Below are 24835 nucleotides of genomic sequence, written 5' to 3'. Positions count from 1 at the left end.
GGAACCTTTTCTAAACCACTGAAAGGTATTTGATCAAGGATAGGTATCCCAAGCAGTCTGGAGAATTCTTCCAGTGTAGGTACCAACTGATAATCTGGGAATGTGAAGCAATGATGTTTAGGATCGAAGAACTGGAATAAAACTCTCATCATATCTTCTTTGAAACCAGTGGTAACCAAATTGAGGAGAGAACCGTGTTTCTTGATGAACTGGGCATGATCGGGGAGCTCTGACACTAAATTCTTCAGTTGAGGAGAGATTGCTACAAAATTGATCCGGATGGTCTTCCTGGGAGCCATAGCCTTACAAAACAGAGCAAAGTTAAATCCCTAAGTCCTTGAAATGGTTAGTACAATGTTATGATGTCATGATGTTATGATGTTATGAGGTTAAATAAATAACAAGCACAAGCGAGTCACACAACCATCATTCCTAGGTTTTAAGGCTTTTATGAGTTCCATAGGTAAGTACCCTCCCCACTGAAGTTTAGTTGGTTCAACCTGTCCTAGAATAGTAACCGGGTTCTAGAAGGATCTCCAATCATTGACCTTCCTTCAAGTCCACTTCAGTGCAACACCAAGTGGTTGACCGAAGCTTCCCTAAAGTCCAATCTCAAGGAGTGTAGTATCGAGTCTCAACCAACCCCAGTCGGAACCGAAGTCAGTTATCTCACTACTTTCTAATGGCCAGGATGAGTCAATTAGGGTTCTAAAGGTCTGGTTAATGCTTTAATGACACCACGCGGAAGCCAAATTTTTCCTCAAGTGAACATGAGGAACATCAGGACATCCAAAGTGTCACATTAACCGTAGCCATCATTTTAACCATTCCAGTATACGCCGGATAGTCGCGATGATCTATTGCTACTTACCTAAGGTACACTAGATCCGGGAGTAGGATCTTTCACTCAAAAATACCCAAGCAATCCCTTAAAAGTAAATCAGACAATTTGGAATAAGTGATCTTGTTTTTAAGGTAACCTCTCTTTTTAAAGTATCCCCAGCAGAGTCGCCAGTTCTGTCATACGGTGAACTGACTTGGGGTATGTTGCTTTTTATCGCAATGTCGCAGATAGCAAGAGTCGCCACCGACTTTTCTTTTATCCAATAAGGAAAGGTGGAAAAGAACAGGAAAGACCTCAATAGATTTTGGGTTCGGGAGGTACATTATACAAAGGGAAGGTGTTAGCACCCTTTGTATCCATGGTTATCCATGGGCTCTTAATTGCTGGATCACCTATATTTTTGTCTGAAAAGTGTTGGTGAATTGCTTAAAAAATGTTTGAAAGAGAGTTTAACTTTGTAATGATTCTCGTATGAATGTATACAAAGTGTTTATCTCGTTTGATTTTGAAAAAAACAGTTTAGAAAAATATAACTTGGTAATGATTCTAGTATGAATGTATACCAAGTGGTGACTTTCTAGGACTTGCAAAGTGTGAGGGGTGGAAAATGTTTTAGGTTATGATCCAGTAATTAAGAGTTATACCCTCCTAAGGTCGTTATGAACATTTCCTATCCTTATGAGGGTAAAACTGTCCTTACTATTGAGAAGTAAGTAGTTTCATCCTTTGGATGTAAAAGGGTCATCGTAGGGTCATCGATAGGTCATTGGAGGCAACAGTTGTAAGGATACCTTAGCATTCGAAGGGACGATCATCATTTAACCGTAGGCTACACCGAAGGGTCATCGAGGGACAAAATCGTATATTCGAAGGCAACATCCGAGGGACTATGATTTATTTTAAAGGGACATGATGATTTAATCGAAGGGTCTTTGCTAAGGGTATCCCCCACATTCGCGGGACATGACCGTAATATCGTAATACCGTAAGGCAACAAAGAGAGGTCCAAGGTCACATATTCAAAGGCCATGTTTTACAATTAAGTATTTAAGATGAATTTCCACATTAAAATTAATTAGGCAATTAGGATGAATCTCCCCATTAAAATTAATTAGTTCGGAATCCATCTCCATAAGGGTATCCCTCAAATAAAGTGGAATACCTAGCAAGCCACCTTCTTCGGGAATATGTGAGCCCTTACAAAATTCCGCAAACAGGTCAGAATACCAAATGGGGTGCAATCAAGAGTTGCACCAAAGCAGTAATAGTATCAGGTAAACAAAGCATGGTTATAATAAAACAGGTCAGATGGGCAAAGATCAAAACAGAGCGAAAAAACAGCGGCATCCATTACAACAATTCAAGGTATCCAGGCATACTTAAGTCCACATGCAAAACCTCAAATATATTTATGAATTCAATTATGGTATCACATGTGGATTCGGAACATAAAGCGGCGATAGTAACGCAAACCTGTTTGCAATTGAATTGCAACCTTGAATTGGCCGATCGGATCGAATTGAGCGGTGCCGCCGGCTTTTCCTTCAGGGTTTCCTTTAGGGTTACTCGGAATAAGTTAAACAGTAGTCCTGAACACTCCACCACAAGCCGGTAGGATTTGTTCTTGGATTCTTCAACTAAACAACAAATTAAAACGAAGGAAATAAACTAGATCCTAACGTAAGGTTAGATCCGGTAAAAAGGTACACAATAGTTTCCGTTGTAGAAACTATTATGCGAAAAGAATTAACTAAATGCTAAAAAGGAAATAGGAAATTGCAAGGGAAATAGTGTAGAACTCGTAGGAAAAACAATGCCTAAGCTGCTGGAAAAGAAAATATGCAAAAGCGAAAACGGCAAAGGAAAGAATGTGGAAAAGCCCCCGCTTTTGGTTTTCTTGTGGCTATTTATATTGGTACCATTAAGTAACTACTTGCTGCCAAGAGGTCTTCAACGTGGCTAATTTCATGGCGTGGATATAGGGCCTAACACTCCTCAACGTCTCTTCAAGTCTCTGAGGCGTTACTTGCGCCCAAAAAGTAGGGGAGTGGTGTGACGCTCGTCACACCATGTGTGACGTCCGTCACAAGGCTGTTTTGCATGACGCTGGTCACGCCCTCTGTGACGTCCGTCACAAGCACAGCATTTGTGTCTTGCGCTTTGGGCTGGGCTTTGCTATTTGGTTCGCTTTCTCTCCTTTTTGCACCTCTTTTCCTCCATTTTTACTTGTGCTTCCAAATAAGCCACCTGAGACAAATAGGAAGAAAATACCACGTAATATCTAACAACATAAAGTGAACTGAAATAAATAATGATAAGATTTAATTGAATTAAGTCCTAAAATATGATATAATTTCATGTTATCACTAGGCGAGCGTGTAGCGAACAGGCCAGTTTGGGTCATTCGTGAGCTGGGCCTTCGTTCCTTTAAGATCAGTGTCATAAAAATGAGTCGGAGTGCCCTGAAAAATGTCTTGAAATATTAATGGGCAAATTTTGGGGTATGACACAAAAATTTCCTAAAACTGAGTTAGTGAAAAATACGAGTATGAAAAGGGAAGTAGGTTGGATGATCGTACTCATACATACAAGTCGTACTTGATATCAATGTTAGGATCCCATATGAAGATTCACAAGAGACGGTTACAGAATGTTCCATGATGACATGAGAGTTACAAATATTGATGGAAGAGACGTTACCTGGAAATTATATGGGCGACAGACGTTATCTGAGGTTTTCGTTATGAGAGATATGAGGAGGCAAGAATTAATGGATGATGGATAAGTTGATCCATATGAATAGGAGATTCACTGGATGAAAAAGGGAGGCAAGAATCACTTCAAGAAAATACAAAAACAGACACTTAAACCAATCATTTTAGGCTTTCTCTTATGGATAACGGGGAAGTCAACCTTTTAGTGTTTTAGGTTAAATGGTTTACTCAAAACACCAATCCACAAACCTTTTTCATTTTCTTCTTTCTAACTTCTATCTTCTTCTGCTTCTTTTTGTGAGTTCATGTTAGTTTGACATGTCAAATTGGATTAACTTAGTTGCATATAATATGTTTGTAAAATATTCTATGTGGAGTTGATTATCATTTTATTATGTTTTTGATGTATTAGATGTTGGAATTTGACAAAGTGATTTGTGTTTTATTTTAGGAAATTGTTAAGAATTGTGATTTGTGTTAATACTTCATAGGATCTAACTGAACTTCTTTTCGTGTCTATGCTCAACAAAATTATTTGGTTCATTCAATATACCATTATTTTCTAACCATTTGCTGAAATGATAAATCTAGTTAAATGTTTCTTCATTGATATTCATGCAGAGCTAAATAAGTTGGTGTTGTTTCATATAAGGACATTGAATGATAAAAAAATGTTTTATTTTTCTATGATTTTAAAATTTCTGAAAGTTTTGTATTGAAAAATATAGGTGTTTCTTTTAAACTCACTCTTCAATTTTACTTTGTTTTCAAGTGGTGCCTTGATCACATTTTCATATTAAGTGGCTAAATAAAATATTAGATGGAGAAGTTGAAATCTTCAAGTTAATCTCGGTTGAGCAAGTTGGAGATGTCATCCGCAAGACAGTTTTTCAAACCAAATTGCGCTATCGTGATCATTGACTTCCTGTGAGTTAAACATTGCCTTTTAAATTTTGTGAAATTGCATATACATAAGCCTTGAAACCAAATTGATGGGTGTTTATTTAATGTACCAGTTGCAATAACATGATTTAAGATTCTTGTTTCAACATTTATCATGCTCTGTTGTAAGTTTAACACATGTTCTAATGTGAGTTTAACATTCCTATTTCAATATTTATAATTTAATCTTTCAATATTTAACACAAGTTATATATTCCTGTTTCAATATTTAACATTCGTGTGAGTTCAATATTTATAGTCTAATGTTTCAGTAATTAACACAAGTTATATTATGAGTTGGACATTCATGTTTTAATATTTATCATTTTATGCTATTGCCTGTTCAATTTCATGAAACAGGTGTAAAGCTAGCTAAAATATGCCCACCGGACGCATTGCACGTTGAAAGGTACAACAAAGGTTTCACCGAACTTTATTTATCCCAAAAGAGGGAAGGGAAAACATCGAGAAACCCCAAGGGGAACACATAGAAATGGGTAAGGAAGTATGTTATGAAAGGGGAAGGTATTAGCACCCCTCACATCCATGGTACTCCATGGGAACCGTTTTGAATGCTCTGGCTTGGATGGATGTTGCTACCTTCATGTACCTGCAAAATAGAAAAGGGTTAGAAAAATGGTGCTCGAGGAGGATTGTGGCCCCCATGCCTACGTATTCTCATAGTGCAATGAGAAAGTCAGAGCCTTGTATTTCGTGGAACTAGAGAAAGAAAACAGGGAAGAGGAAAGAAGGATGGAGAAAGGGGCTCGTCAAGGAACTTACATCCTCGTGCCTACATATTCTTATAGTGCAATAAGGAAGTCAGAGCTTCGTAGTTCGGAGGATAAACTAAGAAAAGAGATATGGTTGGGGGTGGTTTTTAAACCGGAAGAAAAGAAACTTGTCAAAGCCGGAGACTCACATGACAAGGGTCTTACCAAATCATTGGGTCTAACATGGTAAGGAGGAAAAGTAGGAACTTGTCAAAGTCGGAGACTCACATGACAAGGGTCTTACCATAGCAATGGGTCTAACATGGTAACAGAATGTGTTTAAACCAAGAGAAGGGAATGACCACGAAGGTGTCAACCTAGGGAATATCCATAAAGGTGTTAACCTTGAAAGAAAGAGGGAATAACCATAAAGGTGTCAACCCTAAAAGAAGATGATTGCAATGGTGTTTAAACCAATAGGTGGGGAATGACCATAAAGGTGTATCCCAAAGAAAAGGATAGGGGGTTAACCATGAAAGGTGATGTTCCTAGAAAATTGATTACAAATGGTGTTTAAACCAAAAAAGAGAGATAAGAGGATCCATGGAGGCAAGGTTGTAGACTTGGCAATGAATTAACTAGAATTGCACTAAAGTCTATGAATAGAGACAAATATTATGAGCAACTGGGTGATTCGTCCCGTACTCAGAGATATTATAGAAAAGTGTAGGTAAGATCCCCTCTCATCACTCTCTATTGCTTAAGGCTCATGGAATGCAAAACTAGTCAATGTCTGACAAGTTATTGAAGCAGATTCCCAAGGATGCTTGTAGGGATCAGTCAGATGGCTGACTGTTGAGGAAAGTTGTAGTCCACTAAGGGTCTTGAACTTGTTAGGAGGATGAAGCTCCAAAGTGATATAGGCAAGTCACATCAAGTGACCAAGGTACTTATGGTCACTTGACAAAGACAAAGGGGAAATGCAACAGGTGAAGGGATTTAGCATACCAAATGCGAATTTGATCAAGCCAAATCAAAGGAAAGGGATTGATAAACAAACAAGGATGCATGATCATGCAACACTAGCCCAAATTGTTAGGTAACCCAAGATAAATTCATGTGGGTGCCTAATGTATTGTTATATGTCTCATTGTTATGTAGCCCAAAAGAAAGTCATATGTCTGCATGTAGGTTAAGCCTAAGCAGATGAATTAAATGAGCAGAGGCAAAAAAACAATGGAGACAAGAATAAAGCTATATTAATAGCAAACCTACAAATCAAGCCCGCAACTCCATGGCGATCTTCATGTTGATCTAGGGTTATGCACAAAGTCCCTTACTAGTCCTCAGATCCAATGTTACTCCATGACCAATAAAGGGTCTATGTCCTAAGTTAAAAGTCCAAAATCCATAGTTCAAACTCCAAATCAAGCACATGGCAAAGTGGTCCAGTCCATTAAGTATTTTATTATGTTTTGATTTCATTAAGAGTGTCTTAACAAGAATCAGATGAAATAAAGAATCAAGTGCAACAAGATAAAATGTTAGGAGTTATGAGCACAAAAGTAAATGCATAAAAGTAAATGACTTAAAAGTAAATGATTCAAAAGAAAATAAATTAAAGTAAATGACAAGAAAGTAAAGTCAGTAAGTCAATAGTTGGTAACAGTTAGTAGTTAATTGATCGCATCTGGATAATTTAGTATTATGTTAAGCAATCGTAAGTAGGCTTATGCAGAAGTCATAGCTATTTGAGGCTGGTCAATAATAATCTATGTGTTAGATAAGTTAGAGAATTAACACAAAGTTAATATATTGAAACATGCCACACAATGGTTTAAAACAAATAAGTAGAGGGATGAAGATAGAGAGAATGAAGCAGTCACATAGGGATCCATCTATCCACAAATCAAAGGACTCAAAATATGGCGCGTCGAGGGATAACCTATCATTGATTCAAAGTGTTGAAAATGATTCATGATCATCTATCAACATTTTTGAATCAAAGAAGGTTGAATCAACCTGAATTCCATCTATCAATGATTTGAGATGTGGAAGACTTGATCCACACAATAACCAAAACCAAACAAGCAGTCAAACCAAAACATCAAGCCATCAATAATTGGAATAACAATGATTTTAAAAAAAGAATTAGAATAATAATAAATAAAATCCAAGATAAAAAAATATGAACAAAAAATGAATTTAAAATCAATAATAATCAATGATGAAATAAAATTCAATATATATAAAAAATTATTAAAAGAATAACATGGATAATATTGGGAATAACATTGAAAACAGAAATAAAACAAAATAATATTTAAAAAAGAAAAACGAAAATAAGAAATAGAAAGATTTGGGCCAGGGGTGTGGTCCGGAATTGGGAGTGTGAGAAGAAAACTGGAAAAAGCCCAAGCCCAGTTACTCAATGATCCGATGTCGCACACGAGTCAAAAATGAGTTTAAAAGTGTAGTAAATCGGAAGCGACACTCGAATATCGTATCACAAGGACTCTTGAATGTTATAACCAAACAAGTGAAAAGAAGGGTTTTTTTTAAGGTTCAAAACTTAAATCGAAGATGATTAAAGGTAAAATCAAAATTGATAAATAAGTTAATCTATTGTATCGATTTCCGACTTATCATCGGTTCTTATAACTTCAATTCCCTAGCGGATTCAATCCCATTTGATTACAATACTCACTAATAAACATAATTGGTATTATATGATGTATGTTCCTAATTTCCGATTAAGCAAACGGATTTAAGTAGATGTGAATTAAGCAAACACAACTTAATCAAACACGATAACGAAAAAGCTACGCTAACGTGATTATAGTTAAGGATCATACAAACAATCAAATTTAATCAACTTTATCCTATAAGAAACAATCAAATTAAGCAAATGAAAGTAATTGAATTAAGCAAACGAGTTTATAGGAAGAATTGAAAAGAAATTGAAATTAAACTAAAATTAATAAAAACCTCAAAATGGAATTCGAATACAGCAGATCAACTCTTTGGGAATTAGCATATGCCTTATTCTCTATTTTATGAATTCTGAATCCCCTCAATCCTAAAACTACTAAGTTGTTTAAATAGAGCAAGAGAATTTGGGCCTAATAGCAACCGACCTGAGAAAAATACAAAATCGGTCCAAAAACTAAGTATTTTCTTAAGTATGGAAATAAAACGAATTATTCGACTCTTCTTCACTCTGAATCAACTTCTGACTTTAACATAAAACTTTTATCTTATCCTGTCATCTTTCTAACGCATATTAGAACGCATCAATCCGATCCTCGTAGCTCAAGTTATGATCTACATAATAACAAAGTATCAAATAACTACTTATACTGAAAATAAAGTACGAAAATAAAATAAAACCAAAAATAAACTTAAATATAAAAACACGCTAAAATAGTAAAAATAATAGAATAAACTATAGAGTTGCCTAAGTAGAATAGTAGAAGAATATGTATCAAAATGCACTGATCAAATTCCCCCACACTTGAACTTTTGCGCTCCGAGAAAAATTATAAATTCAAAACTTAAAACATAAAAAAACAAGAACAAACAAAACATGCAATTTCAAAGTTTATTAAGATACAAGGTACAAACAGAATTCTAAGTCTAACATTCAAGAATATGGTGTTAGTGAGCAACTTCTTGTGACATTCAAAGAAGATACGAAAACAGATTACCAAAGAGTACATCCAAAAGTAGTAAGATTCTCATAGGATAAAATTCACTCAATTCTTAAGTGTTTAGTTTAACTGTTTACATTCAAAGCACAACATGAAAGTTAATACTACCATAAGCTTAAAAAGACTCTAAAAAGACTCTACCATAAGGTTAACTGTTTTCATTTGGTTGTAACGTGACCAAGGTAAGGGTGAGATAAATCCTAAGGGGTACTAGGCTAAAATTCAAAGAGACAAAAGAGACTTGAAAGAAACTGCGAGAGTTGAATTAACAAAATATTTCATTCACTTCAACAACTCTATAGTAACTGTTTTCATTCATATTTTTTTCTCCTTTCTCTTCTTTTTTTTTCATAAGGAGTATGTATTAACATGTATACATCCTTCTATTTTATTTTCATACATTTTTTTCTTTTCTATTTTTCTTTTCTTTTTCTACCAACTTCTAAAATATTACAAACATAATTATTCAACCCCACACAACTCCAAACAAGACTCTTTCAACCATTTGAATATGGTGATAACATTGTTTTTCACTTCTCGGTTTGTAATGAGTTTTAAATAAAAAAAAGGATAATAGGCTCAAGGGGGTTTCAAACAAGGGATGCTATTATTTCAGGGTTGACTTTTTGACTAACTGGCTAAAAACAAAAAAAAACTGCATTTATCATATTTGTATGCACAAGTAAACAACAACATTAACAAGAGTCAATTCAAGTTCTAGAGACTAACAGACATGAGTGAATCACACAAGAAAGAAAGAGATGGATTTTTGTATGTTATCCATATAAGGCTCAAAATCTCACAAGGTTAATTGATCTACCATAAATGATGTACAATTTAGAGTTTAGTCCTACCTATCTTACTAAAAGTACACAACAAATTTTTCACATCACACCACAAGACTTTAGTCAAGAGAACTAAAAAAAATACTCATAATTGTAACTCAAAAACCAAAGGGAAAAGCATGCAATTTTTTTTAAGAAAGCAAACAAAAACCAAAACAGAGAAAAACTGAAAATAAAATAAAGAAAACAAAACAAATAAATTATTCTCTCTCCCACACTTAAATCATACATTATCCTTAATGAAAGAGCATAAATATAAATAAAGAGTGAGAGAAAGGAAAAACACACCCGAGGAGTCAAGGAGGATAAATGTTTGCATAAGCAGCCTTTCCTAAAGAGAGCTCTTCTACAGTCTCTTCTTCCAAAGTCGGGTTCTCATGGAGTAGCTTTGGGTAGCGTCCGTTGACCTTGAAATTTTGATTAGTACATTTGCCTTGTATTCCAAGATGAAAGAAGAATCTTCGATAAGTAAAAGTGTTGAACGGGCACGTGAAAGTGATATCCTTTTTCATAATATCAAGAATCAAAGGATTACGAGGCTACCTCACTACTTTTGTTTCATCTTTAAGTGAGATCCTATGCATATATATGGATGGGCTAATATCACGAGTGTCAACCAAGGTCCATCCAATTCCCTTTTTATGTTTTTGCTTAAGTTGAAGCTTTGATGAATAATATGATTCCTTGGGAAGTGGTTTAGGCTCTATAGAATATGGTTGTTCAATGGATGGTATGTTTGGGGCAGCCGAGATGTCAAGAGCTTCATCTACATAAACAACTTCATTTACACTGTCACCCTGCAAGGCAACATCAATCTCAGCACAAACAGCACAAAGGTTAGTGTTAGTACAATCATCACATGAGTAAATATCATCAAAACCAGATAAAGTTGGAAAATCAGCTAAAAAAAATCAGAATAAGTTTCATCAACAACTTCATAAAGCAACTCTATTTGAAAAACAGAATGTTTTTCCTCGTCAATCTTCTTATTTTTCAGTACTCTTTATGAGAAAGGGATTGAAGATACATACGTATTTTCAACCTCAACAATAATAGAAGGTTCATGTTTATTTTCTGGTGTTACACTAACAATTTTTTTAAATTTTTTTCGGGGGCTGGTTCTGTAACTTTTTCGGATCTCAAGGAAATTGCACTCACATTAGGGCCTTTTGGATTAACTATTGCTTGGGCGGGTAGTTGATTTGATCCTTAAGCTTATTGCATGACATTCATTGAAGTGGCAAGTTGTTCAATTTGTGTTTGTAAAGTCTGAATACTATAATTTGTTCGCTGTTGAAATTGGAGACTACTTACAACCATTTGCTTGACAAGCTCCTCTAGTGAAGGTGAAAATGTGGTTACTTGTGGAGGGTTATATGGTGGTGGTGATGGAAGGGGTGGCATCAATTATTTCACTAAAGAGGTAAGTTCATCAATTCTGGTTTCTAGAGCTTTGTTGGAAGAAAAAACCTGAATCTCATTCGCACCTTTTGCTTGGACCACAAAATTATCCCTTGTTGTGAACTGTTGGGAGTTAAGTGACATGTTCTCAATCAATGATTTGGTAGCAACAAGATATTCAATACACAAAGCATTATAATCAACATTAGGGGCAACAAGTTCTCTCATAGTTCTTTGGTCAGCCATGTTAAACTCAATAGAAAAGAGAAAGAAAATCAACAAACAATGAGAAAACACATAATTAATTCAGCAATGCAGCAACAAATAGGAAAATACCGACAATGTCCCTATTAAGTAAAAGCAATTGTAATATGGAAAAATAGATTAAAAAAAATAAAAAATACAAAAACACGATTATTTAATCTAATAAAGTCAATTAAGAATTTTAAGAATTTTTTCAGAATTTTCTAAAACTACCAAAACAGAAAGAAAAAAAAACATAAAAAATAGAAAAATAAGGAATTTCAGGTTTTTAGTCCCTAAATAGAGGCTTTTGATCTTTGATTTTTTCCTAGTTAATCGATAAAGAATCGAAATAATTTGAGACAATCTTCTTAAAAAAAATAGATATTTTTTATCCTAAAACGCAAAAAGACCAGAACGAAAGAAAGTTAGGGCAAAAAAAAGCTAAAATAGAACACATATGAATATCATAATGGTTAGACTATAATAATGGTTAAAATCTACAAGAGTCCTCGGCAACGGGGCCAATTTGATTCATTGTTGCACACGGGTCAAAAACGAGTTTAAAAGTGTAGTAAATCGGAAGCGACACTCGAATATCGTATCACAAGGACTGTTGAATGTTATAACCAAACAAATGAAAAGAAGGGTTTTTTTAAGGTTCAAAACTTAAATCGAAGATGATTAAAGGTAAAAGCAAAGTTGATAAATAAGCTAATCTATTGTATCGATTTCCGACTTATCATCAATTCTTATAATTTCAATTCCCTAACGGATTCAATCCCATTCAACTATAATACCCACTGACAAGCGCAATTGGTATTATATGATATATGTTCCTAATTTCCGAATTAAGCAAACGGATTTAAGCAGACGCGAATTAAGCAAACACAACTTAATCAAACACGATAACGAAAAAGCTACGCTAACGTGATTATAGTTAAGGATAATACAAACAATCAAATTTAATCAACTTTATCCTATAAGAAACAATCGAATTAATCAAACAAAAGTAATCGAATTAAGCAAACAAGTTTATAGGAAGAATTAAAAAGAAATCAAAATTAAACTAAAATTAATAAAAACCTCAAAGTGGAATTCGAATACAACAAATCAACTCTTTGGGAATTAGCTCTCCATGGTATTCATATGCCTTATTCTCTATTTCATGAATTCTGAATCTCCCCAATCCTAAAACTACTAAGTTGTTTAAATAGAGCAAGGGAATTTGGGCCTAATAACAACCGACCCGAGAAAAATACAAAATCGGCCCAAACACTAAGTATTTTCTTAAGTCTGTAAGTAAAACGAATTATTCGACTCTTCTTCACTCTGAATCATCTTCTGACTTTAACATGATACTTTTATCTTATCCTCTCAGCTTTCCAACACATATTAGAACGCATCAATTCGATCCTCGTAGCTCAAGGTATGATCTGCATAGTAACAAGGTATCAAATAACTATTTATGCTGAAAATAAAGTACGAAAATAAAATAAAACCAAAAATAAACTTAAATATAAAAAAACACTAAAATAGTAAAAATAATAGAATAAACTACAGAGTTGCCTAAGTAGAATAGTATAAGAATATGTATCAAAATTCACTTATCACTCAAACACCAAAAATAGAAAGGGAGAGGCTCAGAAAGCGTGCTCCTTCCTCTTTCAAAATGTCACCGTCTCCGTCGCGCTGGAGTCTCCTCCGGCGGCGACAGAGAACCCATGATTGGAAATAAATGATATCAAACAACTCCTCCCATCTCCCTAAGCCCGAAAATGGCGATGGAATATCCAGAAACTCAAAGAAGAATACAGATCAAAGCGATCAGATGAAGAACCCTAAGCTTCAGAAATAAAATTAAATGATGATGGTGAGCTTCTTCTAGCAATTGGATGGGGTTTTTGTCCCCTGAAGGGTCCTCTACACTCTGGTAATCTCAGCTTGAGGAATGGATGAAGATGAAGCTTCCAACATGGTGGTTCTAGTGAATATAAGCTGAAGAAGATGAGCTTTGACTTTGATATCTCTTTTTGTTATGCTTGCTTCTTCTTCTCGTGTGAGGTTCTAATTAGAGGAACTCATGGATGAATTGGAAGTTAGGTTGATAGTGAGAGGAAGAATTTTGGCAGAGTAAGGTTGTGTTCCTCCTCCCTATTGCTTGAATATGAGAATGATATTTATAGAAAAAGGGGAATGAATTGTGAGGCTCGTGTGAGGCAAAGGGAATGGAATGTGTGAGTGAAGAATCGTGTGCAATGTGATTTAGTGAAAAATGTGTGAGTGTCATCAAATCCGTGTGACTCAAATGGCTCAAAAGCTAGTTTTGTTTGTAGTTAAATTAATGTGGTCCCCCTATTGAGCTTAAATTCCAATTTAATGTTGAGCTGAAACATGATTTGGCAATGAAATATGTTGATGTGGAATTGTTGTTGAATTTGAGAAACTTCTGCAGGTGTTGTGTGATGTCTTGCCAATGTTTTGTTTGCCGTTTTGTTGGGATGTTACAGGATGATGTTGTATTACCATTGTAGTTGTGCTTCAAATGGAAAATGTCTTCTTGCAATGTTTGGTGGCTAGTGATCAGTCACCATTTTCACTATGTTTTCATTACTTATTCGACAAGAAACCAAGGATTCTGGATCACTTTGTGCGTATTATGGTACCTTTTGAGTTAGTTTTCTTTTCCGTAAGTTATTTAAGCATTTTATCAAGTTTTAGTTTTATTTTGTGTTTTTTCGAGATTTTATGCTTTGGTTGTCTGTGTTTATGCCCTCCAGGTCCACGTAGAAGATCCAACAGATCAATGCGAGAAAGTGGAAAGTTCCGGAGTTCGAGGAAAGGAGATTACAGGAAGCCTGACACGACCACCCGTGTCAGGAGGAAGGCAAAGCAAATACAAGAAATATCCAAGACAGGGGCCTGACACGGCCACCTGGGGCGTGGCAGGAGAGAATGGCAAGGCAGGGAGCTGACACGGCCACCTGTGTCAGCTGACATGGGCCGTGTCAGCCCAGACGCAAAATCTTCCAATTTTTGGGTTTTTTACTCGGGCTTGAGCAGCAACGACGTTTTGGGGACTTCCAACCTTTGCCAAGGGATTTTCACTATTTTAGGAGAGTTTCTACGAGAGAAGAAGACACTTTGGAACGAGGAGAATACAAAGCACATAGAATTGTCAGACGATCGAGAATTACAGAGATCAAGGAATTCAGAGAGCGGAAGATTTTCATGAGCGGAAGCAATTGAAGATCCAAGTCACCCAATTACTTGTAATGTGTATTTTTCATCTTGAATCTGTTTTGAACAATATGAGTAGCTAAACCCTCAAATGCTAGGGGTTGTCCCTGATTTAGATCTGTAATGACTTTGAGTTTACGATTGCATTGATAATATTGTTTTTACGATAATCTTTTGATGTATTTATTGCTTTCTCTTTTGGACCAATCGAGATTGTTGTATGGTTATCAATTAGGCTGGACCGCCATTGGTAAGGTTTTCATAAGATTACCCTACAGTAGATATCACCTAGGACTAGGGATACCCTGTATGAATCAAAGCCTTCTTGATATAATAAGGCTTAATTTCACCGATAATTTCCTATGGACATGGAAATTAGGGTTGAATGATTAAAGGTTTTCTCACCAAGGACTTGAGAGAAAATACCCTTGAGAACTAGTAGTAACTGATATTTGTTGATGCAATAGTGACCCAGAGTTGTTACAAGGACAAATTATACACATTTCCTGGCATTGTTCCTCTTCCCTTGCAAACCCTTATTTTACAGTATTAATTTCTTTTGCCTTTATTTTTATAAATCTGAATCTAAAACCCCCAACAATAGTTTTTGTTTAATTGAATGATGATTTGAACTCGATATTAACTTGTAGTCCTTGAGATCGACATTCGGGGAATTTCCCCTTACTACTACAAAAGGAAAAATAGTACACTTGTTATTTTTTTTGATCAGCTAGATCGAGTTTGTGCCATGCCTTGGTTATCTTTGATTGTTGCAGATCAATGGGCATCGCAGGTTTGTGGCTTGTAGACTGATGCTTCTTGGATTGTTGTTTTTGTTGCAGGATGTTGTAACATGTGTGACTTTGATGCATTGAACTATATTGGTGGTTCATTGCAGTTGTGAATTATGTTGCAGGTTTAAGTTGGACCTTTGGATTCATTACCAATGATATGCTACAAGGTAATGTTGTTGTTGGATGTGCTGCTAGTGCAAGTTGATTTGTGCAGGTTGTTGGAAAATGGTCATGTTGTTGTGCATTGGATTGTTGCTTGCTCGAGTTTGTCCATTGCAAAAATTGTTGTTGAACTGTCACTGCCAATGTATTGCAGGTTGCTAGACTTGATTTTCTTTTGCAGGATGATGTTTGCTGCAGGTAGCTTGCCTTGCCTGTTGCAGAATTGTAGGTCTTGATGCCATGCCTCCATGAATTGTATTGGATGCACTGCCCTTTTCTACTTCACACTTGGACTGGTGGATGAAACTAGCAATGTTGTTTACTATGGGATCCAGTTTGGAGCATGCAGGATAATGCTTAGCCTACTGCAGAAATGGGCCTGCTATGGCCTTGCATAGGATGCCAAAACATGTATTATGGAAGCAAGTAGTATATCATTGGGACCTTCACATGTAATGACATTTTATTAATGCAAATTTTCGTGGATGAATGATATGGAATGTATAGATGTGGATTGAAATTGACTTATATGGTTGTCATAAAGTGTTAACATATGTAGCATGATAGTGTAATGCTTATGAACTCTTGTAAACAACTTTTTGATTTCAATTGAAATCAAATCTCACCATTTGTGTTATGCCTTTATGAAATGAAAACCAAATGTTCAATGCCTTAGTTCTACATGAATTTGGTTAAAATAGATGGAACAAAAACAATGTCAATACCTAAAACAAGGTCTAGTTATCAATTGATTATTATTGAAATGAAATGAATATTGTATGCAAACATAACAAGTTAGGTTTAGCAAGATAATAATTTGATTGGTTGACTTTAGTCAACTGGTTGATCAAAAAGTCAACCGTTGACCAAAAGCTAACTTAGGCAAATATGATGCAATTTAAAATATCATGCTTATGATGAGTCTTTTAAATGTAATCCAATGGATGAATGACAATCAAAACTTGTAAGCTAAAAAACCATATGGCTTGAATTGCACATTATCTCCATGACTATGATATACTTATGGATGGAATCAAAGCAAAAACCTGGAAGCAAACTTCTGTGTGAAGCAATGTGATGCCATGGCTATGAAAGCATGAACAATCAAATAGTCGAGCAAAGAAAATGATATCCAAGGTTTAGTCAAGCACAATCAATGCAAGGAATAGAATAAGGCCTTAAAGCAAGAATTAGGGCATGGAGCAATCCACAAGTGATTGGATGATTAAGCAAGATCCATAAGGGCTAAAGCATGGCGTACCTTCTGAATTAGGGTTTGAGAATCAAGCACAAGGTCACAGATGAATAGAAAAATAATAAAGGACCAAAGACCTAGGGTTTGCACGCTTATATGGCCACAAAATGACCAGATGATCCATAATGCCTTAAACAAGGTGCCTTAGCACATTAGGATTTTCTATGATCAAGGTGAAAGGTGAACAAGTGTCGAGGCTTAAGAAGCAACCTCACAATCACATGCCCTTAGCCCTAGGGTTTAGGACTAGATCAAGAACCAATAGTATCCCACAAGCAAGAGCTAGGGTTTGAGCTTGATACTCATGAATACAATACCATGAATCCCACTATAAACCTTTGAATCTATGAAGATGCTTATGGATGTTAAGATGCTTGTGTGACACATATGAGATTGGCATGAATGGTATGCAAATGAATCTTGATAAAAACGTTAGACAAAAAATAAAAAATGGAGGTCAAGTTTTGGGGTATGACAGGGTGGAACTATAATACTTACACGAATATGCTGGAATAAGCATTAGTGTTGGGTTGAAAGTAATTTCGATTGTCAACTTTTCTAGTGTTATTAGAACTAATGCTTTGTCTTTTGAGCTGATTTTTGTTTTTTTATGTTATATTGTTTGAGTGGTTACTCTGTTTTGGGAGGACTTGTTGATTATTGTGATAGCAATGTGTGTTTTTTTACACATTATTAACAATTTGCAGGATTTTTAACATTCGAAAACAAAATCTCTTCAATTTAAATAAAATATCAGTTTTTTTAATTCATATGTTGACTTAGTATATTAACAAATATTTTGTTGTCATGCCACGTACGCGAAGTTAATGTTTTTCATAAAATTTAACGACAATGACCAATTTGACTAACATAACCATTTTTACGGGACTACTATGCAACGTTTTTTAGTTAAGGGACTAAAGTGAAACATTAAATTAAGTTAAGAGACTTTGTGACTAATTATGCTATTTATTATTTATTTTTAATTTAAAATCAATTTTTTATTATTTTATTCATATCATATTTAATTCAATTTTTTAATTATATTTTTAGAAATAAATTACTAACTTATTTTCTTAACTTATCTGACTTCCTTCTAATCCACCTAAACTTAAGATAAAATTTTCAACTAGAGAATCATGATAGGATAAAACTATTGATTAACTTATTGTATTTGTGCATCAAACGGATGAGACCCTCGTTAGTTTGATATATTCAAACTTCTTTTGTCATCCTTAAATTTTTCAAAAACCCTTATTTTAACAAAAGTGTTTTCAGATTTTTGAACTTGAGACTTTTTTTAGGCTATAGAATCCCAAAATCCCTTTTAAAATACAAAAAAAATCTTCTTCCCTTCGCTTCAACATTTAAAATATTTTCACCCCTGAATCCCCAAACATTCAAATTGTTTAATGACATTTTGATTACTATTTTTTTCATTAATGCAAATTCTTTAATGACATTGTACCTCATTAAACCTTACATCAACAATCATCATCTTTCTCCTATCTCCAATCATTAAATTTTTGCCATCACCTTTCAAACTGAACCTACCTCTTTTAAGTAGGTCTCTCAACATGTGTGTTGGAATTAGGTTACGCTTACTCAAATAAAGGCCCTACAACATACAAACACTTGGATAATGACATTATTATCTCCAAATAAGAAACACATAGGATGTAAATGAGTGTACAAAATCAAGAGACATGTTGATGGCTCCATAAATACATACAAAACCCGGAAGGTAGCAAAATATTACACACAAACTAAAGGAATCTATTACATGGATACCTTTTCACCAACTGCTAAGATGATAACTGACAGACTTCTTCTAGCCATTGTTGCCGCTTAGAATTGGCACCTGATCCAACTAGATGATAACGACGCATTCCTACATAAAGGTTTGGATGGAGAAGTTTACATGACACCACCTATAGGCTTAACTCCATCAAATCCCAACCATGTTTGAAAGCTTTAAAAGTCCCTATATGGATTAAAATAGGCTAGCAAACAATGGCTCTTGAAAATTATCGTTATTGCTCATTTCCATGCATTGCAAGCAATCAACCTCATATCATTCTCTTTTCACCAAACTGAATGGCCACAAGTTCATCCTCCTCCTCATTTACGTTGATGTTTTGATGATATCTGGAAATGACATTGATGAAATTCAAAATCTAAAACTATCCTTGACACCAATTTCAAAATCAGGGTTCTTGGCAATCTATAATTCTTTCTAGAACTTGAGGTAATGCGCTCTCCTCTTGGCGTCTCCATTTGTCAATGAAAGTATGCTCTCAAGTTACTCCTGACACATGTCTTCTTGTTGGAAAAATATCTCCTACTCACATGACAAAATCACACAAGTACACATTTATTGATGACTCACCTCCCACTGTACCTACCTCTTTGGCCGTTTAATTTGCTTGTGCACCACTAGACTTTACCTAAGTTTTCAGTTCAGTAACTCAGTCAATTCATGCCATCTCCCATAATAATTCATCTACAGGTTGTCTATAAGGTTCTTAAATACATCAAGCAATCTCTTCCCCAATCCTTGTTTTTTCCTTCCACCTTAACAATTTAACTCAAAGTTTTTAGTGACTCTGATTAGGTATCATGCATTGATACGAGATGCTCCATCACAGGCTTCTGCATCTTTTTAGGTGATTCTCTCATCTCGTGGAAATCCAAAAAGCAGCTAACAGTTTTTAAATTCTCTTTTGAAGTTGAGTATCAGGCACTTGCATCAATTATTTGTGAATTACAATGGTTAACATATTTATTACTTGATTTCATCTCTCCTGCACTCCTCTATTGTGATAACCAATCAACACGTCACATTGTAGCAAATGCTACATTTAATAAAAAGACGAAACATATTGAAATTGATTGTCATGTCATGCGAGAAAAACTCAATGCAAACTCTTCCAATTATTATTTATCCCAAGTTCTTCCTAACTTGTTGATATATTAACCAAGCCCCTCGATCATCATTCATTTTCCCTTATCTTGTCTAAGTTGAGAATATCAATTAACTATGCTCTAGCTTGAGAGGGTATTGAGTCATATTATTACTGTAATACATAATTGTTTTTACAATTATAGTGGTTAGTTAGTTATTGTTTATTTGTTGCTTGCATCACAAGCTACCTCTTGTATATAAGAACATTATCAATGCAAATTGAGCTTAAGCTCCTTAGGTTCAATTTCAAATATTTCAAAATTCTTATTATTAACATTATACACCTTCACGCCGATATGCTAAAGGTATCCTTCACAAGCATATTGATATTGAAGTTGTGCACTTGAGGGCTTGTCATTAATTTAGGGAGGATCTTATTGTTCTAAATATTGATGGTAGCTGGAAAGAATGAGAAGATCGAACTATAGCGGGAGTTGTGATGAGAGATAACAATGGTACTGAAGTTAAGGGTTTAACAACTTTTGGAGTTAAGGTATATTTCTAATACAATATAAATTTTCATATGATTATTTCCAAAATCAATTTGATAAATTATATGTTCAAAGAGGAGTTAGCGAAACAAACGATCGACATTAGATATAGTAAACGCAATTCGACGGAATAAGATGAGAGTTGTACAAAGAATCATAAAAAAACATAATCTCAATATCAATATCAATCTCAAACTCAAAAACAATAACAACAATTAAACTACAACATATATATTTAATAAACTCAACTCGAAATCAACAACTTCCATTAAATGACAACACAAAAAAAACAATCAACAACCTCTGTGATTTAGGGTCTCAACAACATCAATAAATATATAACATAAATTTGTTTAATTAGCAACAATAATAAGATTAAACCTTTATGGTTTAGGATCTCGAGTCTCAACAATAAGAACAACAACAAAATCAACAAACTTATAACATAAATCTGTTTAAACAGCAAAAAGAAGAGAAAATCTCTAGGGTTTCAGATCTCAACAACATAACAACAACAATAACAACAATATGAGTAGTGATGTTTGACGTACCAAATCTCTGAAGAAGATAACAATAACAATATGAGTATTGATGGTTGACGTATTAGCTCTGAAGAAGAAGTAAAAGAGAATGATTTAGATCTTCGAAGAAGTAACAAGAGTCTTAAACACATAGCATTTTTGTATTGAAGATAATATGTGTTTATGATTTTCGTTGTATATGACTCTTTTGTTAAGGACTTTTCATTAGGATTTTATTTGTGTTGTTTAGACAAATTAAATTAAATGCTACAAGCTAAAACTATATATATCATAGAAACATATTCACCTCGATTAAAAAGAAAATCGAGAAAAAATAGTATTTTTTTAAATTATAAAAATATTAAAAATTGTCGGGATTCACTGAATAAATTTATCTCTCGATTTTTAAAATAACCGACATAATATATTGTATATATTAAAAAAATAGAATATTTTAAAAAAAATTATCTCAACTTTTTCTAATATGTTGTCATAAAAAATATAATATTTATAATAGTGTTATTGAAAAACCAACCATTTTAGAAAGAAATATTTCTATTCGAGAAATTATATAAATCACTTTAATTGCAATTGATTTTACCATCAACGAGTATATCAATCCATTTAATTGAAATTATTTCATAATCAATTTTTCTCTTTTTTATATATTTGAATTTCTGCCTTCTAACACAATAATAGATATGCAAGTATTCTACACTCACACGTAGAGATTAGGTCGTTTGAATTATATGACCTAGCCTATTTGTATATTGATATGGCCTTGTGTGAACGTAGAATACTTCTATTTTCTCGTGCCCAGAGACATGTGTGAGTATCTGAACGAAACCCCGTGATTCCACACACAGTCTCTCGAATTTTATATTAGATTCCCTATTTTATATCCCATCACAAACTAGTATCACAAAAGAATAAGAAACTGCCATCCCGTTATGCCCGCGCTTTGGTAACTCTTATATATATAGCCGCAACAATAAACAACCCTGGTCTTTCCGCGGAGCCAAAATTAGAAAAATCAAGATTTCACAATTCTCTCTCTAATTCTTCCTCTTCCTCATCACCTAACAGGTAATTCTTCACCGCCTCATATTTTTCATTTCCCTCAATAAGATTACGTTTTTTCTACATTAATTCTTTGACCTTATGCTTTCAACATTTCAAAACTATACAGCCTATCATGATGATGATGATGATGATGATGTCAATCTTGATTCATATGTAGATATATAAGCAGTTCTTCTTCTTCTTCTTCCTGCGTTATCACAAATTAGAAAGAATAATGGAAACACTTTTTCATTCTCGTGTTAATAGGGAGATTGAAACGCTTACGGAAAGATTACATCCTCCCAGGTAACAACACCTTTTTTTTATTTAATTTATATATTCTGTTTCATTTGAATGTTCATGCTAATTAATTGTAAATTAGGTATAATGAATACGCATTTAATTTTCTGTTTCCAGGGTTTGTATAGACAATAATTCTTGCAAAGACTGTACTGTTCTCAAGGTTCGATATTCATATATCTTGACAAAATTAGCACTGGCCAAAATAATGAAATAGCTTAAGCTTTTAAGCTTTTTTAGCTTTATTTTCTTATAACGACTTAGTAATATTTATTTTATTTTATGATTATTAAATTGTATGTTGTTACCGACATACAATTTGACAGGTTGATAGTGCAAACAAGTATGGGATATTGTTGGAGATGGTACAGGTGTTGACAGATCTTGATCTAGTCATTTCCAAGTCATACATTTCTTCTGATGGTGGATGGTTTATGGATGGTCCGTCTTTATCTATCTATCTATCCCTTTCTTTTCTCTCTGTAGCACCAACACCTCTGTAAAATTGTCTCTAGTGCCGGTGTCCGAAACCTACACATGTGTTTATATTTAATTGAGCAAATTATTATCAAAAAGCTACTTTTGTCATGTTCTGATATACAAGTTGTGTGGTGCAGTGTTCCACGTCACTGATCAAGCTGGCAATAAGGTCACTGACAATAACCTCATGCAAAAAATCGAGAAGGTTTTTTTCTTTTGTCTCTTCTTATCCAAGTCTTTAACTTTTCAAATTAGGAAATAAGTAAGTTTAAAGTTACTGATATGACATTAAACTAAGATATGTGTTTATGTTCACAGGAACTATGCGACACAAAAGCAAAAGAGGACATAGATGATGAAACAGAACTCGAAAGCTGCGAGGAATTAGAGTCATATTACACAAAACTAAATGTGTCAACCGAGAACACAGCGTTGGAGATGAGTGGGATGGATAGACCGGGTCTGTTATCTGAAATATCAGCTGTGCTAGTGGACATGGGCTGTAATGTCACCTCAGCAACAGCGTGGACCCATAATCGAAGGGCAGCCTGCATAATTTACGTAGAAGAAGAATCCAAACCTGGGCCGATCAAGGACCCTAAGAGGCTGGCCCATGTGAAGGAAGAGCTGGAGACTGTCGTGCAGGCCCGTGGTGTGAATGGAGACAGAAACAATGTGAGGTTGAGAAACTTTGCCACCGGGCGCACACACACCGAACGGAGGCTTCACCAGCTAATGTACGCGGACAGGGATTACGAGGGCTGTTGCCCTTGTCATGGATATAATACAGGAGAGCACAAAAGGGGGTGTGATGGGACTCATGTGTCTATTAGTAGATGCGAGGACAGAGGGTATTGGGTGGTGAATGTGATTTGTAAGGATCGTCCTAAATTGTTGTTCGATACAGTATGTGTTCTAAGGGACATGCATTATGTAGTGTTTCACGCCGCTATTAGTTCCAAGAAATCCATAGCCAATCAGGTACTACATTATCTCATAAGGTTCAATCTGATTATATAATGTTAGAGTTAACATCCTGAGTTTAGCAGAAAAAACTAGTCTATTGCAATGTATAGATAGAATAGGAACTATGGGAAACACAAAAAGAGTTCAGTTCAACCTAAATTATAAGACGGACCTATAATTCGTTTTGTATCTATACATTTTTTGCAGGAGTACTTTATAAGGCACAAGATGAATAGTTTAGCTCTTCGAACACAAAGCGAGAGGGAAAAGCTCGTCTTATGCATTATAGCTGCAATAGAGCGTAGAGTCTCGCACGTAAGTCCTATAAAAGACAGTATTAATGTTTCTCTTGTATTTTCCTTTTTATATCATAATAATGTACAGATAGTGATCTTTATATATGTTATGGTGCAGGGTTTAAGGGTTGACATTTGCACTCAAAATAGAATGGGTTTACTATCGAAAGCAACCGGAGTGATTCAGAAAAATGGATTGTCAATACCAAGAGTTGAGATTGTAACACGAGGAGAGAATGTAGTGGGAACATTCTATGTCACAGATCCTTTAAATATTGAAGTGAATCCAAAAATAGTAGAATTGTTGAGAAAAGAGTGTGGTGGATCCGTCGACATGGTTATTGATCACAAGTGTCCTTGTGGGCTTTCTCGATCATCATCATCGTCCTCGTCAGTAGTGAGTGAAAACAACGGTACCGTAGAGGATAAGCGAAAATTTTCACTTGGAAGCATGTTATGGTCTCATATAGGGAAATTTTCAAGCAATTTCAGCCCTATTAAGTCCTGAGAAGCTCTCATTTGGTGGAACTGGCCTTCTGCATGAAGGAATGTCCCTGCCATATATCTGTGTACATTGAATTTTTAGTTAGTTTTCATTTTTCTCCTCATTCTTTTAGATTGTTCTTGGTGCTCACTCTGTAAATATATATTGATGACAAATGAAATCACTAACTAATTTTTACACATAAAATGTGCTCAAAGATAGTTTTAACTGGAGAACTGTTATTTTCATCATTCTAAACCAACAATGATGATTAATGACTTCAAAAATCTATGACATATTTTAGATTCTTTTAATGTAGATTTTTTCACAGTCAACACTTGACTTAGAAATGACATGTCTGAAGCTTGCTATAATTTTTTTGTGACGGTCACGAAACAATCCCTCTA

The 24835-nt window shown here is 34.7% G+C and overlaps 1 protein-coding gene across 4 annotated transcripts; it reads left to right on the top strand.

The window, feature by feature from the left end:
• The first annotated feature begins 21549 nt into the window (after positions 1–21549).
• On the top strand, positions 21550–24552 carry LOC127120501 (ACT domain-containing protein ACR1). Of its 4 annotated transcripts, none has more exons than XM_051050950.1 (8): positions 21550–21926; positions 22081–22208; positions 22320–22365; positions 22529–22643; positions 22820–22887; positions 23001–23663; positions 23856–23963; positions 24063–24552. In XM_051050950.1, exons 2-8 carry the CDS (start codon positions 22138–22140, stop codon positions 24450–24452), a joined length of 1461 nt encoding a protein of 486 aa, XP_050906907.1. In that variant the 5' UTR covers positions 21550–21926; positions 22081–22137; the 3' UTR covers positions 24453–24552. The 4 variants fall into 4 exon arrangements, with proteins under 4 accessions (XP_050906907.1, XP_050906906.1, XP_050906908.1 ...); XM_051050949.1 differs by having other exon boundaries at positions 22030–22208; XM_051050951.1 differs by having other exon boundaries at positions 21552–21926; positions 22170–22208.
• Positions 24553–24835: the final 283 nt, after the last annotated feature.

This window comes from Lathyrus oleraceus, chromosome 2 (assembly GCF_024323335.1).
Source record: "Lathyrus oleraceus cultivar Zhongwan6 chromosome 2, CAAS_Psat_ZW6_1.0, whole genome shotgun sequence".
Classification (NCBI taxonomy): domain Eukaryota; kingdom Viridiplantae; phylum Streptophyta; class Magnoliopsida; order Fabales; family Fabaceae; genus Lathyrus; species Lathyrus oleraceus.
Note: the sequence above shows the minus strand (reverse complement) of the source record. Positions and strands in the feature narration are given on the sequence as shown.

Coding starts and splice junctions, on each gene's coding strand:
- LOC127120501 (XM_051050950.1), top strand. CDS start 22,138: ATGGAAACACTTTTTCATTCTCGTGTTAATAGGGAGATTGAAACGCTT. Junction 22,888..23,000: donor TCATGCAAAAAATCGAGAAG/GTTTTTTTCTTT, acceptor TTATGTTCACAG/GAACTATGCGACACAAAAGC. Junction 23,964..24,062: donor TAGAGCGTAGAGTCTCGCAC/GTAAGTCCTATA, acceptor GTTATGGTGCAG/GGTTTAAGGGTTGACATTTG.